This window comes from Hippocampus zosterae, chromosome 4, assembly GCF_025434085.1.
Source record: "Hippocampus zosterae strain Florida chromosome 4, ASM2543408v3, whole genome shotgun sequence".
Classification (NCBI taxonomy): Eukaryota; Metazoa; Chordata; class Actinopteri; order Syngnathiformes; family Syngnathidae; genus Hippocampus; species Hippocampus zosterae.
Window position 1 is genome coordinate 9696152 of NC_067454.1, and position 19562 is coordinate 9715713.

The 19562-nt window shown below is 42.2% G+C and overlaps 1 protein-coding gene across 4 annotated transcripts in view; it reads right to left on the minus strand.

The window, feature by feature from the left end:
• LOC127599131 (protein unc-13 homolog C-like) overlaps positions 1–19562 on the minus strand; it is a 109416-nt gene that overhangs the window by 79957 nt on the left and 9897 nt on the right. For 3 of the 4 annotated variants that reach the window (XM_052062809.1, XM_052062808.1, XM_052062810.1), the window contains exons 2-5: positions 15329–19537; positions 6737–6759; positions 6164–6210; positions 4329–4407 (exon numbers count right to left, since the gene is read on the minus strand). In XM_052062809.1, the coding sequence (XP_051918769.1) occupies positions 4329–4407; positions 6164–6210; positions 6737–6759; positions 15329–19376 (4197 nt within the window). In that variant the 5' untranslated portion in view covers positions 19377–19537. Of the gene's footprint in view, positions 1–410; positions 1389–4328; positions 4408–6163; positions 6211–6736; positions 6760–15328; positions 19538–19562 lie in introns of those variants that run through there. The other variant, XM_052062811.1, reaches the window with a different exon arrangement.

Genomic DNA, 19562 nt, shown 5'->3' on the forward strand with positions numbered 1-19562 from the left:
TGAAACCCTGACTGTGGATGGTATGATAAACAATGACTTCTCGGCCATCTTATCTGCTTGCTGTGGCGTTCTAATAATGATTTTGATTGAAACGGACAGTACGAATCAAATGTTATGTACACTTCAGGTGTTTCTAGTTTGTATTCACATCAATTGTATATTTATTCTTTGAAAATGTAAAAATCGCTGATATTAACATTTTCCCTGAGGCTATGGGAGTGTCAACCACCCAGCTCTGTGACTAATACAAAAAACTATGATTGCTGATTTTCCAGCATTAACTTGTGTTCACATCTTTTGGTGACAAGAGTTTCATTGGAGGGGAAAAAAACTTCCACAATCTATACCAGCGTCCTGAAACAGATTGTGTTCCACCGTTAGCCAACGTGAGCAGACACAAGGAAACTTACCAAAGCCTGTGGTTTCCAGGAGGCCAAGAAGTGAGAATGAAAGAGAGAGACAAAAAAAATTAGACATCGCAGGAAGTCAATTAGGACTGAAAGCACTAACAGCAGAGTACTTGTGTTCCATAGTGAGCGGACAAGTGTCTTAACTGCCATGCAGGACTGCTGATTGTTGTTTTCAAGCTCTTAGGCAGAAAACTAATCATCAGATATTTTAAAGTCCATGGCGTGATTTTTTTTTTTGAGGAGTGTGGGGGGGTTGTTTATTTTTAACCCACCCATGCACTAGATGTTACTTGTTTGCAGTCATGCTTGGCTCTTCTCTAAAGCTCGCTGTCTAGTGAAGCTACTTGCTCATATATTCTGCTGTATGCTCTGCACAGTCATTTGACAGAAACACGCCGAAACATAAACACACACACGGACGGACACACTCATGTTCAGGTGAAGCCGACTATGCTATACAAACCTGACTCACGCACACACAACACACACACAGTTGCTGGGACATTAAAAAATGCACGATGAGCACCAATGGGCAACACAAATGTAGACGAGGGGTGGGAATCGCCGTGGAAGTTGTGATATTTTGCCAACTCTTTACGGTACACTGATTATGTTGTGAATAATTTATTTAGATGGGAAATCAGCTATTGCAGAAACAGACATAACTCTGATACTTCATGATATGTTTGGAACTGATGCTTGGTCAGCTTGTTGAAATATATCTTACACAAATATCAAAGAATTCCAACCAATTAATATTGCAATACTTTTTTGGTGTCTTTTATGAAATGGTTAGCCTTCAATTGTGCAAAATGATGGTTCTCATTAAGTTGCAAGAAATGGTTGCATTGGACTATTTGCATGGGACGCTTCTGCTTTGCACAGTACAGAATATTATCCGATCGGCAACTATTCATCAACAGGTAGTGATGTATAGTAAATTCCACATCACAAACTAATTGCCGGGGCGGCCTGGTAGTCCAGTGGTTAGCACGTCGGCTTCACAGTGTAGAGGTACCGGGTTCGATTCCAGCTCCGGCCTCCCTGTGTGGAGTTTGCATGTTCTCCCCGGGCCTGCGTGGGTTTTCTTCGGGTGCTCCGGTTTCCTCCCACATTCCAAAAATATGCATGGCAGGCTGATTGAACACTCTAAATTGTTCCTAGGTGTGATTGTGAGCGTGGATGGTTGTTCGTCTCTGTGTGCCCTGCGATTGGCTGGCAACCGATTCAGGGTGTCCCCCGCCTACTGCCCGGAGACGGCTGGGATGGGCTCCAGCACCCCCCGCGACCCTAGTGAGGATCAAGCGGCTCGGAAGATGAAAAAACTAATTGCCATTAATTGCGCTGACGTATATTGCTGATCAGGACTATGTGCTCAGCTGTAAAAACAAAAAAAGAATGTATTAATTAATTTTTAAATGTAATTTATTTGTTCTTTTTACATAGATGTCAGGGGTGTCAAACATATTTTTGTCATGGGCCACATTGTAGTTACGGTTTGCCTTGAAGGGCCATTGTGAATTTTGGGAAACCATATAAATGTTTAATCACCTCCATATATTACAGACACAGCGCACAACAAATTTATGAAAAACTAGTTTTTAAATCAGAAGTCAAGAATAGTGACTGTTATTGTGGAATAACATATAACAATTCTAAATTTTTGGTTCAGACTTTAGCAAGCATCATGGAATTTGACATGCTTGGTTTGCGTTTGTGGGCCATATAAAATGATGTGGCGGGTCAGATCTGGCCCCCGGGCCTTGACTTTGACACCAATGGTCTTTGTGACCAGTAACAAATAGCCATACCAGACCAAGGTCCGGTGCTTGGGGATGTCTGCTGAACAAACTGTTTGTATTTTGTCCCACCTCCGATATAGATGCACAGATATATATATATGTGCGCACACACACACACACACACACACACACACGCACACTGCAAACACTGACAGTTGACAATGGTGAACCGGTCTTTACCACCAGCCTCTTCTGCGCGCAGGCCAGTTATGGTAAAGATCTACGGACGGCCATGGGAAATGGCGGAGGGAACCTCTACATGAACTGCGAGTGTTGATGTAAGTTTTTCTTTTTCTTTTTTTTTTTATCAACATGCACCAGCATTGCTGAGGTTGCTGCAGGCAATACGAAATGACTTGATAGGATCTGATCGGTGGCGATATCACTGCTTTTCAAATCAATTTCCATCGTTTTTCTTGATATCTTTTGTCTCTTTTTTTTTAATACGTCTTCATTCTTTTATGTGGGTGAGCCCGGCTGCTGTTGCCCTGAAGCAATCATACAGCGAATGGGGGGGAGGTGGGGATCGGGGTGTACAGAGGACATTGACAAAGGAGTAGGCATGATAAGGGGGGACGGGCACCAATTGTTTTGCTGACTTCATCCCACGTGTAAAAGGCTTGGTGAGCGTCACTTTTACATGATTTAAAAGCCTCACACAGTTAAATCAAGAGTCAATGAAGTCTCTCCCCGGATATATATTTTTGGGTTGAGTTGTCATCATTTCAAGTTAAATACAGTGATAGTAATAGTAATCATCATTATGAAAAAAAAAGCTGAAATCTGACAACTCACTGAAAAATATCACCCATAGCTGTGATGGGTCTATGTAGGAATGTCAAAATATACACGCAAAATCCCCAAATATTAAAAATAAATAAATATTAAGACAACAACCCCGATACTTACCAAGACAATGTTGGTTATTAATTTCATGAGAGACATGGACAAATACAGCATCAACTCATGTTGTTCACTGTGATATAAACATTTATCAGCATCCATTGTCATCAAAGCATTCAAATGCACCGACCGCTTTACTATAAAAGAGTATTTACGTGTTTTGTTTTGTTTTGGTGGCGGGGACGGTAAAGTGGCTAAAGTACATGATGATGAAAAACATACATACACAAGAGACAAAGTCACGGACAAACAAGAATACACACATTTGATCGTTATTGGCAGTGAGACCTACGTGCTGCGAAATTGAACTGTGGCGTTACTGCCAGGTATGTTATGACACATCAAACTAGCACTGGGATGCAATGTCAAACACTCTCTCTTGGGTAATTAATCAAGCTGCAATACCCGCTAGCTGGAGTACTTCTCTTCAAACTTCGGTACGAGTTGTTGAGGCATCCAATTTGAATATGTTAGTAGATCACTGTTGTCACCCTCCAAGCACATTACACAGCAAGCACATTTTAATCCGGTGAGGTTTGCGCTTGGGTTTCATCAGTTTATCAAGCCACAGCAAAATACTGTATATGTTCTGACTTTGCGGATTGTTTGTGTCTTCTCTTCATTTCTATTGTGCAAGGTGCTCTCAATCACGACGAATGTGAGAGAAGCAATCACATACATTATAATGACACATCACAACATGCTGTGATGTGATTTTCACTTTTGGGATTATTTCTCCTTGTTGTTTATTTCCATTGTTCAAGGTGGCGTTGATTTTGACGAACTAGCAGAAGAACCAGTCCCATTAATTTTATGACACAAAGTTGATGCATGCATGCCGCTGTGGGTGACCGAGCATATCGTAGAATCTTTTTGACTAAATGGATTCTTCCTAGCTGTATATTTGGGCATTAAAACCTGCTGTAGGTGTCGCACCTTTACAAAACAATACACGGCAGTATCATTAAAAAAATCTGACGATGCCTGGCAGGTATACATGTGTTCATTTAAACCATGCATTTCTTGTTTGATCTTTTCATGACTTTTTTTTTGGATCAGATAGGATGCAATCAGGTCTTCAGCAACATTTCGATTGCGCTTCTTGATCTGATACTCACGCAGCACGGGGTTCCACCAGTGTGACACAGCGTAAGGTCACTCAGATCACTTTGACATAAATCACATACAACTCCGTTCGAGGCAGATGACTCACCAGGTCCCGGACAAGAGGCACTGTTCTCTTGCGGCGTAAATCTGGCATGCTGTCAATACCGTAAAGAATACTGCCGGCCCTAGAGAATAAGACAGATTTAAAGTGTATTAATATCATAACAACGCCAATGCGAAGGGAGATATTACTAGCAGGAGGTCTTTTGATTTATGCGTACTAGCAAACACTGTGCCTCCTCCCTTCACCTGCGCCACCTTTGGATGTGACTTCTTTGCATTCCATTGGGATACTGCTTTTCATCCTCGAGGCTGCATTGGAGTTCATATCACTTGCGAGAATTCTCATACCTCCCAAATCACTTTTCAGGAAAGCCCCAAAATGGCTTCTTTGTTCAAACCGTTAACAGAGAGAACAGCTGGAACTTCTGATAGATACCGATTCTTTGAGAGGCTAGCGATCGCTTTTCAATATATTACCTTGCCATATTTAATTTTGGCTTAGCTACACACATACAGGCACATATTTGAGGCAATGCGTTTAATTATACAAAGCATTTTTTCAATGATACTTAACAATTCTACGAATGTGCAATATTTATGACATGTGCCTCTTACCCAAAAGTGAACAGACTTTCATGCATCTTAAAGAAGTTCAAATGCTTTGGTATGCGCTGCTATTTTGCTTTGCATTTGAATTCAAATTGGCACAGAATCCCGATGTGTGAGTGATGCCGACTTATTGTCTCTGTGTGACATTTAGGTGTACATTGTCCTCTCGACTCTCTGAATTCTTACACTCCCCACGGGCTGGCTCCTCATCATTCTGCCCCCCCCCCCCCCCCACACACACACACTGTCCCACCAGCACTGTTCCTTCACCACGAGGCTCTGGGTGGCATCTCCTCAACTGTCACTCAAAGCCTTTGTAATGACCTCGACAGCAAGTTTTCCCTCTGTGCTGCTGGAGCTCCTCAAGCCTTTGTGTCATGCTGTATGACCCTTGAGTTACACACAATGTGACGAGCGGCAGGGCGCACCCTTGCCTCACCTTGTGGGGGCTTGACTCTCGCTAGGTCTATGCAAAGGTAGTCAGGTGTAGGGACATTTAAGGATTTTCGTTTTTATTTTTCTGTAACAAACATTGCCGGTTTAGCATCTGGGTTGCATTTCTAGCTCACAGTCAAAAGTCTACAATTTAGCTTTGGTCTTTTTGTGTGGAGTGGGCATGCTCTCTCTGTGCTTGCTTGGAGTACCATGATCAAGCGAGTGTGAATGGTTGTTCGTTTTATGTTTCTTGCGATTGGCGGATGATCAGTCCAGGGAGTACCCTGCTTCTTGCCCAAAGTCAGTCTTCAGAGTCTTCAGATATGTTTCATTATTTATAGTTTGAAACCATTTTCATTGGCTCTAATCATTACAATCGCTTGCTTTTCACCCATTGACAGTTCACAGCACACCGGACCTTTGCAACAGAACCCACCTATGCCGCCTATTCCACTTTCCTCTTTTGCTCAGATGGAAAATGGGCTGGTTCAAATAAGTTGCATAAATGTGTTACATCTAACTACATAACTCCCTGGAATAAAAACTGAAATGTTGTTCGTTAGTCTCATATTCATTTCACCGTTAAACCCAAATGTTGACAACATACAGCAAAGGTAAAGAAATTGGCCTGACTGTTCCAGTGCTTTGTGTTAGGTTGCCCCAAATTGTACGGGGCATGCTGTCTTAACTAATTGGGGTTGCCTGGCAGAGAAACAAAAGATTCCTGTCACATTTTTCTGCCTCCTTTTGTACGGTAAAAAACAAAAACAAAAAAAAAAACAGCCTGAACAGAAAGTTGGAGCCAATCAGATGAAAAAGTGAGACAGCACTCACCCTCCAGACTGCAAGCCGAGCAGTTTTGGGTCCAAAATACTGCGAGGCTACAAGAAAAAAGACAAATTCAGTGTTAAAAACGCCACAGGTTCCGAGCTATGTGGCCAATGATGAAATGGTTCATTCATAACAAATCACTCCCCCATTCGGGAGTCAATTCAGGATAAAATAAATGATGGGCGATGAGTAGGAGTGGGAGATGGATAGCACAGCAGGAAGGAAGGGAAGCACCAAAGGCGAAAATGAACCAAATTATTCCACATGAATGTAATTTGTGGGCTCAAGACTGAAAATGATGTCGCTCTTGGTGCTTCAGGCCTTGATATGCCTATTGTGTAATGCTCCCTGTTCACTGACCAAAAAAAAAAGCACACAAAAATTCCTCATGGAAAAGGAAAGAGCAGGAGTAGTAAAATCTGGGGACAGAATGATGACAATGATTTTTATTTATCCATCCACACCTGACAGATACACCAATATATTTGTGACTTTACATTTGGTTCCACTGTGCTGACACAATCCCACCCACATGCGTCAACATCACTTATATGATAATAACCAGGGACTTCAAACCTGAGTATCCAAAGCACTGCAATCTGAAAGGAGAAAAATGATAGGGAATTCAATCAACAATCAGCAGTCATCTGACAGCAACAAAAATAGAAAATAAATAACCAATTCATTTACTGTCGTACATTTTGCCGAAAGGCATTCATGAAAACCGAGTAAAAATGCCCAGTGAACAAATCTTAATGACGTTGTTGCTGTGTGCGGCTCAAATTAAAATATCATGGAAAACATCATTTATATCAACGTTTCAATTCAAAATATTGAGATATTGTGAAATATTTCATGTTTTTTTTTGTCGTGCTGATAACTGATGACAACTAAATATTAACCATACTAAGGAATTATAAAATCATTTAAAATTAAAATGACTTTTAATATGGAAGGCTCCCTGTAAAATATGTTCATGAATCTGAAATATACAGTATGAGTATCATTTTTTAAAATCATGTTGAAATCCTTTGAGGAGCACTTATAGATGCAATCAACACACACAAGGACTCTCTGAATGGAGCATATACTGTCATACATTTGTTCTGGTGACACAGGCGTGTTGAGCTAAATGACCAACCATGCACATTAAATACCTTGGATCAATGCAACACAATACACACAGCTTTTATTGGCGCATGCAGCCAATTTAACAGACATGTTGACACGGTGCTGTATGTTAGCCGAGCTTGAGCAGTTTGGTATCAGGTAGCAATTTTTGCGGACGAACCGGCGAGAGTGCAGGCCGGACCGCAGAGACGTAATTAGTCCACTATTGATCCGCGTGTGATAGATGGTTGCGTTGTCATAAGCTAACATAGTACAAACTACACACAGGTGTTTGTAAGAGGGTGATTAAATTGCAGCCATAATTAAAACAAGCCCGGAGAATGTTGTTTGCTGTTGACATGCTGTCAAGAGGACAGTTCAGACAATATTGGATGATGCACAGTGTACTTGAAAGTTATCACCTATTTACGGTATTAATGACTAAACATTAAAATGTGAATTTTTTCCCCACCAGGAATGCAGTCACCTAGAAAAAAAATGCAGATGAATAAAAATAAATGAGGATTGAAGCAATGGGTTTGGATGCAAATGAATTACTGCGACCTTCCATAACACCATGATATTATGCAGTGTGACAAACTTTGAGTGTAAAATTGGAGCAATGTGATTGGACAACAGTGTAAGCGCCGTGACCATACAAGGTAGGATGCAATTATGACTCCTAGGGTTCTGTGTTAAAATCTTCATTTGTGTACCGAGGCAAGTGTAGTTTACAGTGTTTCGGAATTTGGCAGATCACGTTACGCCTCACTGGGTGGTCCGAACTTTTCTACTACACACCATGGCACACCTGACAATTTGGTGACGGAAAGTAAATTAGGCTTTAGACCAAGTGACGCCAGGTCTAAGTTGTGGTGCTAGTGGGGTAATGGGTTTTTGGTGGATTTGATCCAGGCACAGGCAGCCAGGTATTCTGTACTCTGTTTATGTGTGTACTGGATGTCATTAAGTCTGAACACAGCCAAATAAAGAACAATGTTGTTGTTTAGTGTTTTTGATCAAGAAAATAGCAATTTGTAATAAAAGAGAATGTAAAGAAATCAACTTGTTTGAGAGAGAGTCATCACTCTACGTTGCCATGAGACGAGTCACAACAACAACAGTTGTATGGTGACAAATCGGTCCTTCTGAGACTTGCCTACATCCTACTTAGAGAAGATTGTTGTTGTACAATTGCAATTGTAACAATAAGAATCCTTTCTTTACCATGTCCCATTTGGAGTCTGTTTGATTTCCATTTGACTTTTCCCCTAATCAATTCACTGCTGACGGTTTGGCGTTCGAAGCGTTCATCCTTTTTGTCAACGTGGAAAACCTAGCCAGTGCACATTTGTGGCTTGCTGTAACCGTGGTCACAATGCGTCGGATGTGGCTGCGCCCAAGCAGAGGAGCAGCACTCAGATGTGTCTGCAGGCACCGTGGACAGCAATCAGCTCAGCTACTATGAGCTGCAGCCTGACAAGATTGAGCCATCGCCCGACCACAGCTGCACGAGATAAAAGTCTTACAATCGGCCGAGATGAACCTCAATACACAGGTGCCTTAAATCTCAGGGGGGGAGGAAAATAACAAAGATAGTGCCCGATGTCTCTTCCTGTGCTGTGGGCAAAAGTGAGTAACAATCGCAGTAAATTTAGCATCTTTGAGCCGACGCGCATGATCACACCTCGCGTAGATCAGCTCTCATTGGAGCAGAAAAGCCTGCTTTTGGCTGATAGTGCAAAATACACAACATCATTCGTTCCAGGATGGACACAACAGAGACACATAGTAAATATATGCTGGTGTATTCCTATTTACTCATACAGGCAGAGGCATGCACAAGAAAAAAAAATCCTCAGAGCAAGTGAAACAATCATTACATAATCAAAAAACAAGCCCCCAATTCAGTAATAGCTGCATGTCATGAGGCTCTAGCGTAGTGGAGAGCTTTAACCTTGTCTCAAACTGATGGGAGGGATTTTACTGATGCTCATCACTTTGGGTCTCTTCTTACAAGAGGATTTGATGATGCCAGCATCAAAGGACAGGAGAAGGATATTAAAAGTGCAACAATTGACTTTTTTTTTTAAGAGTTGTGATCAGGATCACTATCTGTGAAATAGATCAATATTTCCCAAACCTTCACTGAATCAGGCTACATTCGAAAACTCACCACCTCACAAAAATTCCAGATTATATAATATGCAATGAACCACTGGTATATGGAGGCTTAATGTTCATGATGCTACAATATTGCACATTTTTGAGCGATCATTTTGTTTTAGTTTTTACAGTATACTGGGAAGTCCAAAATCAGAGTAGCGTACCTTCCGTGTCGAAACAGATCTTACCACAACATGCAATGAGGTTTAATTGGAAAACATGCAGTGCAATTGAAGAAGAGCAAGAGGAAGAGACAGAGAAGGTTCTCAACTAAACTTTAATATTCATTCATTCATTCATCTTCCGTACCGCTTAATCCTCACTAGGGTCGCGGGGGGTGCTGGAGCCCATCCCAGCCGTCTCCGGAAATAATATATTACTGAGAGTAATGTATGTGCTCTGTGTATTTATGTCTTAAAGTATCAGTTGTTTAAAGGTTTATAATTACCATAATGTAAGGACCCACAGAATCGTTTGAGACCACCAAGGGGCTGTGCCCTAAGTGAGCCTGACTCACGTGATTGAGTAGAGATTTCCATTTCCATTTCCTTCGTGTCTTTTTCACAGGGTTACACAGTGCAAACACAAGTACCGCTTGAACTGCTGATAGTTGCTCCTTAGTTTTCGTCAATCACAACACCACTATAACATCGATGCTTATTTCTATTAGCCGGTCTCTAGATTTTCTCTTTAGATGCTAGCATTAAGCTAGCAGCATTTCGTCTAATGTTAACTGGTCATTAGACATCATCCATTGCAGTATATAAAGCGTACAAAAGCCCCCATAAAGATACTTTTTTTTCACTTGTGGAGGCAGCATTAATAACCACACTGTTTAAATTGAATTTACATTACATGATGTAATGTTATTTTGTAATGTTATATACATTACGTTATGATGTACATTAAGGTACATCATAACAAAAGAATATAACATATTAGCACTTAGAACAGCATATCTCCATACCTGTATTTAAGCTACAAATGCTCTTCGTCCCACATTTCAACAGTACCGGTATTCATTTTCATTTTGGCTACATGTTGAGGATGGATAAATACTGTAGCTAAAAAAAGCTTAGCCTGAAACTGTCACAGAAAGACAACACTGAGAATACCGGGCCACGTGAAAACTCACTCCTGTTTTGCCGTGACAAAAGATAACAGGGAGATGCCAAAGGATGACATTCTCATAATGTCATCAATAAAACCTATCAGCAAATATCTATTGTAGCATATTTTAAAATTGGTATGCTTGCAGAGTAACAAACAGTGCATTTCATCTGAAATGAAAAGCACACTTCAGTGGTATGGGTGACGGATGAGTCAGAGGGATCAAATGAAAAGTGAATTAACGTTCTTTGCCGATCGAGACTTCAGAGTGTAGCATCTGAGAATGTAATTACTGATCTTGGCAAGCACCATGACAAATCAGCGAAAGCATTTTCTGCAACCTGTTGGTTTCTTTTCGAGTGGACTGACTTCAGTGAGCCTTTTTTTTCTGATCCAAGTCTAACACTTTGTATGACAATGAGTGATGGCAAGGGCTACTCAACAGTAGTCTTTTGGCCTTATGGGCCGTCGACCCAAGCGTATCGAGGAGTCCATGCTGTAAGAGTCTTCAACTAGATGACTGTTTATCTTCACTGGGTAAAATCCGTTTTGACTGAAAAACCACACAACCTGGTGGTTGGCAAGCTGCGGTGCCAAAAAGTGACGCGCAGGAATTTCTGGATGGAGGCACTTTCTGGAAGAAGGCACAGATGTGGTAATCAGGCAGCTGTCGCAATTTTGATTGTCCTCTCACCTATGTTGAAAAGCTTTGTTCTTTAGTCTATATCGGTTCAGCCGCACCCGCTGACAGATTCTGCTTGCCTGTTGTCATTTCAAACTCTGTCTTTTCAAATGTTTTTGGAAAAAAAAAGTAATTTAGTGGGTTGAGCATGCCAACGTGGTAACTGACCAGTAGGCTACAGTATGATCAGGAGGTCAGAGGCCACTTCCGTCACACAAAACCCACAAAGACATGTAGCCTATGTTAACTTCACAATTTAGCTAAGTCGGTTAAACAAAACTAAGCTCTATATTGGATATGCATTCACTTGACAAGACAATGTAACAGACAATACGGAAGATGGTTCGAGAAGCAATAAATGTGGTTGTGAATGTGTTTGTACAGCAAACCAACGCAATTACAGATACGTACATGAGCAAATACACGATATGTTGTAATTGAAATGTAATGGGTACACAAGTTGACTTACTTTGCCACAGTAACTTGGGACTAGCCTGAAAATGTGAATGTTAAGAAATTGAGACTTACTTCTGACTACCTCCCGGCATGTTTTTTTACATTTACCGAAAACGCAACTGCACGCGTTTCACCTTAAAATGCAGCCAAACAACTTGCCATCACCCGTGCAATGACAGGAAGAAAATGATGTATCCTCTACATATTTCAACACCCAATTCGAAACTGATGATTTCAGATTGAATGATGCATGTCCTTACGAGGCCATATAGGAACACAAATGACCTTTTCCCTGACGTCTCAGTCATCCCATCACTCCAGTCCCAAAATTAAAGCGATCACTTCTTCTCACTGACAGTGCACGGTGATGAAACAAAAGTAACGATTGCCTTGTTAATCTCAATATGTGTCATTTCATTGGCTGGTAAACAATAAAGTCTGACTGACTTTCCATCTGAGTTTGCTACAGTTAACGGTCTTAATTAGAATGCAAGACTGACACCATGAAAAAAAAACACCATTCGAAAAATACCTACACCGAAGAAAACCTTGGCAGAGGTAATTAAATGAACTGTCACTTCTAATACCTTAAACTACTTTCATGAGAATGAACTTGTGACAGAAAGAGAGATTTGTTGGGGACTTCATAGCTCTCTTGGCCACGTAATTTTAGCTTCTACAAGACCTGGGACTCATTAATTGTGAGTTGGTTACAGCACTCATTACCTTGCTGAGACTCCAGCACTGCCTAAGGACCACTGCAGCTTAATAGAGAAGGAACATATAATCTACTTTATCTACTCTAAGAGTTGCACTTACACGTTACCTCAGCTTTAAACATTTGCAGGTGACTGCTGTGAGTATATGTGTGTGTGTGTGTGTGTGTGTGTGTGTGTGTGTGTGTGTGTGTGTGTGTGTGTGTGTGTGTGTGTGTGTGTCATGAGTGTGTATGAGTCATTTCAGAAGCCTCCGTTACACTGCAATCTCACCAAATTGCAGTATCAGAGTCTTGACAGAAGATTTGCTAATTTTCTGCCAAAGTCACAGTGGCATAGTATCCTGCAATTTCATAATGTGGTGCGTGAAAATATCTAAAAAAAATCATTGGAACGGCGGAAAACACCCCGGTCAATCTCATTCAGCAATTCTTTGTTGATGGCCGTTTAGACCCAAAAGTCAAGTCAAGTCAAGTCAACAGTATTTATAGAGCACTTTCAAAAAGCCATCGCTGCATACAAAGTGCTGTACATGGAGCGATTTAACATACACAATAAACAGTAAGACGAATCGATAATAAAGTGAAACAGAAAAGTGCCAGCTAGAGGAATGGCGTCCACATAACACTTGGAATGTAGCCTCTTGCTAACGATTGCAAATTCCGAAGTAAAGTTTGCACACAGGCTATTTGTGTGCAAAAAAAAACTACAAGGCCAGAACTATAAAACACCAAGTATGAAACCATGGCAAATTACCTTCTTGGAACACCCGTTGTAGAACAGTCATGTCAAAGAAAAGAGACAAAAAGCCAAAAACTATACTCAATGTTGAGTAAACGAAACAAAACATTTAAGGTCTGGCGAGTTATCCCCCAACAACACTTATGACTGTTGTCTTAATTCCAAATGTTTTGTGCAACGTTATGAAACAATTTACAAAATGTTATTCTGAATTCATAACTGTATGACCGTTCTGAGGTTCTGACTTAGAGCATTTTGAGATCACGAGTGGCTGGCAATTAACTAGCTGGAGCAGTGGCACAAAAATATGCCGTCACGCATGCTCAATTACTGTCGTACTTGTATAAATGATTTTTTTTTCAACTGTGTGATCATCAAGTCCTTGTTCCGAAGCATGTACATTAGGGTTAAGTTGCCATCCTAGGGACAGAATTCCATCAGAAACAAAAGCCCCCTGTAATAATCTACCACAAGATGTGTGACAATATACTTTGCTCCTACTCACAGAAGCTAGCCTGTGTCCGAAAATGCATCCAACAAAAGAAACATCTCACTACAGATGGTGAAAACAGGGTCATAATTGGAAGCACACACATGCATATTCCACCCCTCATTAAGCTTTACGCCTCCATCCCATGAAGCCAGCGTGTGCTCGTCATGAGTGCGTTCTGATGCATGCTGGCTGGTCTGTGTGCGAGCTGTGAAGGGAGACTCAGCAATGCTCCCTGCCACTCCTGCCAGCTCCCCCTACTTCAACTGACTACAGCAATGTCTGTATTCAGATGCTAATTCACACTCCCAAGGGCATTCTGTAACCAGGTCAGCCTTGCTTGGAATATTTATAGAGGTCTGCTGCTCGTGAAGTTTGAAGGAGGTATACCCTCTTTATGCTTAGTGCATCATTTCTTAGCAAAGTGTGGCTATGAAAAATGCAGTTACAAGGGGAGAAGAGCCTCTGGTATAGTGGAGGTGATACCCCCAGATTTTGAATTATACTGATTCAGTCGAGCTATTTTCACCAGGGAATCTCCGCAAACTTTGAGAGAGGCTGGGCTTTCTCTTTGGGTCTTTAGAAACTTGCCCAAATAGGATGTTAGGCTCAGAATGTCCGCAGAACTTTCAGAAATTCACAGGAGGTGCTCGATTTTTGACGTATCAGCATATACTCAGAAATTTCATGTGTATGCATGACACTGAAGTCGTGGCATAACAATTATGTGATCACATGGCACAAGAAGGCTGGCAAAGACCATGCCATTGATGGTATATGACAGCCAAGCATAAAGCATGACTGCACAACAACTAAAAGCAGAATACTGCTCAAACTGTGTGTGCCAATAAGGTAGTACAAAAAAAAGAGAGCCAAAGTCAGTAACCCATTGCACGTTTTTATTACGAGTCCTGCGCCCGGAGTCTACTGAGTCTGCTGCATGCCTCACCTCGGACATGCAACACTGAGGGGTGATTCAGTCTGTCAATGAGTCAGTATTGTCAAAATGGTGCTACTCTGTCAACCGAAAAATTCAACACAAATTACAATGCACTGACATAAATTACATTGGCGCCATTAATATACATCATATGAAAAAATAGTTACTACAGATCTAAATTTGTTTATCTTCGCCCAGAGATGCCCAAGCCTGGTCTTTGAGAGCCCCTGTCAAGTCAGCAACACACCTGATTCGAATGATCAGCGCATCAGAAAGCTTTGCTCATCATTTGAATCAGGTGTGGAGAAGGAAGGCATGTAAAGCAGGTGCTTTCAAGGACCAGGCTGCATCACCGTTGCCTTCTGCTATGAAGACGGATGCTATTTGAAATATTCAAGTCAAGTCAAGTCTTAGGGCCTCATTACTATTGTGGCTTCTTCTATGAAAATGCCCAGGATTGCCAAATGTGTTCTCATCGAATGATTTTAAATGATGGACCATTTAACTTTAATCACATTTCATCACATCCCTTGCACGAAACAATTAGACATCTAATTGTATGTTGTACCGGTCACTGCTTTCAAGCCGTTTTTTGAATTAGAATGAAAGTTATGCAAATATTGTTCATTGTATACAAAGGAGATTAGAAATCTATGGTAATAATGGCTAGCATAAGGCGATTTCTGTCTTCACTGCACAATGTCAGGAGTAGGTACTGTATATAAAAATGATGGCAACCAATGTGAAAGAGCCCTACCTCCCGCCAAGATCTGTTGCTCCAGTTCAGCCATCTGTTTCCGGTACGCCCTCAGAGCAGCCTCTTTAAATGTCGGTCGTATTCGCTTCTTTGGTTGTGCCTCAGTGGATGCGGGCTTCTCGTCCTCCATGCTTTTTCTTTTATCCTCCTCATGTTCATCGACTTTCTCAGATGCCTCGGCGGTCTCCTCAACCAGCTCCTCGATCTCCTCTATATCCTCATCGCCCCCTTCCATATCCTCGGTAATGTCATTGTCCTCTGTCTCGTCGGGTTCCTCGACATCCAGATACTCCACCATGGCGTCATACTCGGCCGTGTCCTCTGTCACATTGGTTTCATACTCCTCGCTGTACTCCTCATCATACGGCTCATCCAAGCCGCAGTCATACTCGAGGACATGTGCCTCCTGGCTCGCATCATTATCTCTTGTGATGCTGAAATCTTGAGCGGTCTCAAAATCTTGAGGAACATCATTGTCTTGAGAAGGCTGGACATCCTCAAATGCATCATTGTCCTGAGAAGGCTCACATTCCTGCACAGGCTCTTCAGTTTCATTAACATTAGTTATGTTCTCCAAATTAGCCAGAACCTGTTCCATCACCTCAACGTAATGGGTCTCGCCATCCTCAGATTGTTCAACGGCTTCCGTCTCTGCATCTTTTTTCTCTTCCTCTGGTTTGTAGTAAACAGGTTCTTTGTGAACAATTGGGTCTACTGCAGATGGTGAGTTGGAGTTGGAGATTGTACGGAAACGCCCCATGAATGAAGAAGAAGAGTTTGTGGGTTCTTCAGGAGGTGCGGGAGTATTCTGAGGGCCGGATTTCCATACAACCTCCAGAGCTGATTTAGCTCTTTGCAGCGTAGACCCAAAGCCAAAACCGAAAGACTTCTCGCTGAGGTCTATACTGAGCCTGCTGCTCCATGACTTAGGCACTTCCTCAACCTTTTCTGTTCGGATCTCACTTTGACTGCGGTACATAGTGGTAGATTTACCTTGAGTTTGGTGAAAGCTGTGATTGACATTGATTTCAGGAAATTTTTCTTTCGGGACTGCTTTTGAAGCTTCCTTGGGGGCATCTTTAACAACTACTTTTGGGGCATCTGGAGACACTACCTGAGGCGATTGACTTGGAGATGCCTTAGGGGCTTCTTTGACAGAACCCTTTGGGATCTGTTTAGATACTTGTGTTTCTTTGATTGGGATGCCGGAATCCTTTTTGGGTGGTACTTTATTGCTGTTGCTCTCCTTATTCTGTACTAGAGGTACCCCTTTTGTGGGTACCTTTGTAGCTTCTTTGGTAACTTCCTTAGCAGCAAGTTTCTGTGCGTCTTGTAGGGGTTCTTTCACACTGACCATAGGGGACTGTTTAGGGGATTCTTTAGGGGACTCTTTGGGAGTTGAAGCTGGGCTCATTATTGGGGTGTTTCTAGGGCTCTCTTTTGGTGACTCTCTTGGACTTTGTTTTGATATAATCGCCTGGGAAACTTTCGGGGCTGCTCTGCTCGCTTTAACCGTCTCACTGCAAATGACCTTCGGCACTACTTTAGCAACATCTTCAATGGCAGGCTTTGTGGAATATTTAGCTGTAGGTTTCGGGCTATCGTTAGGGAATGATTCAGTGATCTCTTTAGCTATGGATTTCTTCTGTTTCAGCGGCTCTTGTGGAATAGCATTTGATGTAATTTTAGATGTCTTTGCAGAAACGTTTATAGTTTCATTTTCCTGTATTTTGGGGGCTTCATCTTTTAACCCAGTTTTAATTTGTTTATTTGTCATTTTACCTATAGCCTTTGAGGTGTCTTTAGATAACACTTTCGTATTTTCTTTTACTACCGCCTTGGAATTCCCTTTAGACTGGCGCAAATGTGCTTTGGTGGACTCGCGCTCCACAACCGGTGTAATAATGTGAGTGGTTATTGGCGGCAGAGCAAGTACTCTGTCAAGCATCATGAACTCCTCCTCACCTTCAAATTGTAAATCAACTTCTTGGCATTTAGTGATATTCTCTGGAAAACCCGGGATGGTGGATGGGTCAAATGGACTGCTAACCTCTATGGACGCTTCCAAACCTGAATCGGCTCCTTGCTCTATATGATGCCAATCTTTCCAAGGTGACAGGTCAGCTTGGAGAGAAAGTTGGGAGCCACTGTAGTGGCTTCTGTCCCCAGACATGCAAACAAGTCCATTGCTGACGCCACTGTCAACAGTCTCTGTTGTCTCAATCTCATTTTGTTCATAAGGTCGATTCTCATGGCTGAGTGGGTGACTGGGGCTAGCATACCAAGAGGAGGCCATGTCCTCTTGTTTCCTCTGCCACAATTCTTGATCTGAGGAGGATAACAAAGAGCAGCCGTTGGCCCGTGTAAAGTACTGGCTTTCTGAAAAGTCCTCTGAGTATGATTGGCAAAGTTTTGAGCAGTCCGATTCAGAACGACTGAGTTTGGGCGTGGAATAGTCACTTTGAGAGAGCCAGCCGGAGGTCACATCAGAATAGTAAGCCTTCCCATGCTTGTCGGGGTCATAGTATGTGTCATCGGCATAATGAACTGCACCTGAGTAGCTTGCCCCCTCCCCTGACCGGCTGTGGTCATGGGATCGTTTTTTCTCCGATTTGCTCTTGTGAGCAGGCTTTGAAATCACCATTGCATATTTGTTTCTGCTTAGCTCATCTAATTCCTTGTCACTGTCCATAGAATCCCAATCATCACTCTCTACTACTTTATCTTTCCCTGACACCTTAATATCCATACTTTCATAGGTTTGTGAGGAGGACATTGACTTGTCCTTTCGCTCTTTCCCGTCCCGAGTTAAACTGTCCGTGGAAACTGTAATCCCAGTACCTTTGAGTTTGTAGCATTTTTTCAAGACTAAATCCCTGTCTTGGGGTGTTGCAAATATAACTATAATGGGACGAGGCTTTGCGTTAGAACATTCTCGCTGTTGTCCTAATCTGTGAGCAAGTTCAATTTTAATTGTTTTATGGGCATCAGCGAGACCCATTTTGTCTTTTAGTAATTTATATATAAGATGTTCTGTTTTCTCTGACCTTTCTTCGGGGACATTAAGGAAGCGCAGAGTTGAATTATTGGCCTGGTGGCTAATTTGTTTTATGTAATCATGGATGTCACGTGTTTCCCTTCTTGACTGGACAAATCCAGAGCGAAGTTGCTCAATCTCGCTTTGAACTACTTCCACACTGCTGGAGATCTCGTCAATTGAGCTTTTCAGGGCATTGACATGGCCACGGAGCTCGGACAGTTCCGTCTCGATCTGGCTGATCCCCTGAAGTTCCTTGAAGATCATCTCCATGACATCCTGTGTCTGACTGATGCATCCCGTGGAGGAGGAACCGGGTTCCAGAGTTGAGCTTTTCTGCTGCCGTCCCGCCCGGTCCAAGGACTTGCTCCGGATGCCTAGTGTCTTCCTCCAGTTGCTCACCTCGGAGTCCGAGGAGACACATTCCTGACTCTTTTTCCATTTCCTCAACTTGCGAAGAGCTCCCAGCCGGAGCGTTTGCAGACTTGAGCGTTCCACTCGTTCGCCCTCAGAGCTCCCATCAGAGGGAGCCAAACTGATGAGGCTCTTCCGGTTCCGTCTTACTGGCATTGTGTGCGATTTATGCTCATCCAGCCTCCGGATAGGCTTTGCGTCGCTCAGTGTGTCGGAATAGCTACTGTCGATTGAAAGAACCTCTGGAAATATGCTCTCATTGTTGTTATTCAAAAATGGGGCAGTTTTAGGGAGTCCATTTGCGATGGCTACGCGATAACTGAAAGTGGGTGACAGGGACGAGCAGTCGTTCTTCCCGTCGTCGTCTTCCAGCGATACGTTACGTGCTGAGGAGCATTTGGAGATCTTTTTAACAGTGGTCTTCACTGTGTTTGACAGAGTTGGATGGTGTGCTTGTTGGTCAGTGGTCAATTTTGTTGGCTCTTTATTTTTACTTCTCTCTTTCTTCTTGATTTGGTTTGCCAATTTCTTTGTAAACATTCCTTTGCAAATCTTTTCAATGTAAGATGATATAATCTTGATGAGGGTAGAAACCATGGATGGCAACCCTGAAGACTCTATAGCATTAACAAGAGAAGGTGACAGCACTGGCACAATCAGGAGTGTCAGCGTGTTTATGTGGAGTGCAGTCCACTTGTCTCCAGAAGCAAATGGTGAAGCAACCTTGATATTGTTTAAATCCAGTAAAGGAAATCCCCCTGAAAGGTGAAAAAGAAAATTGTT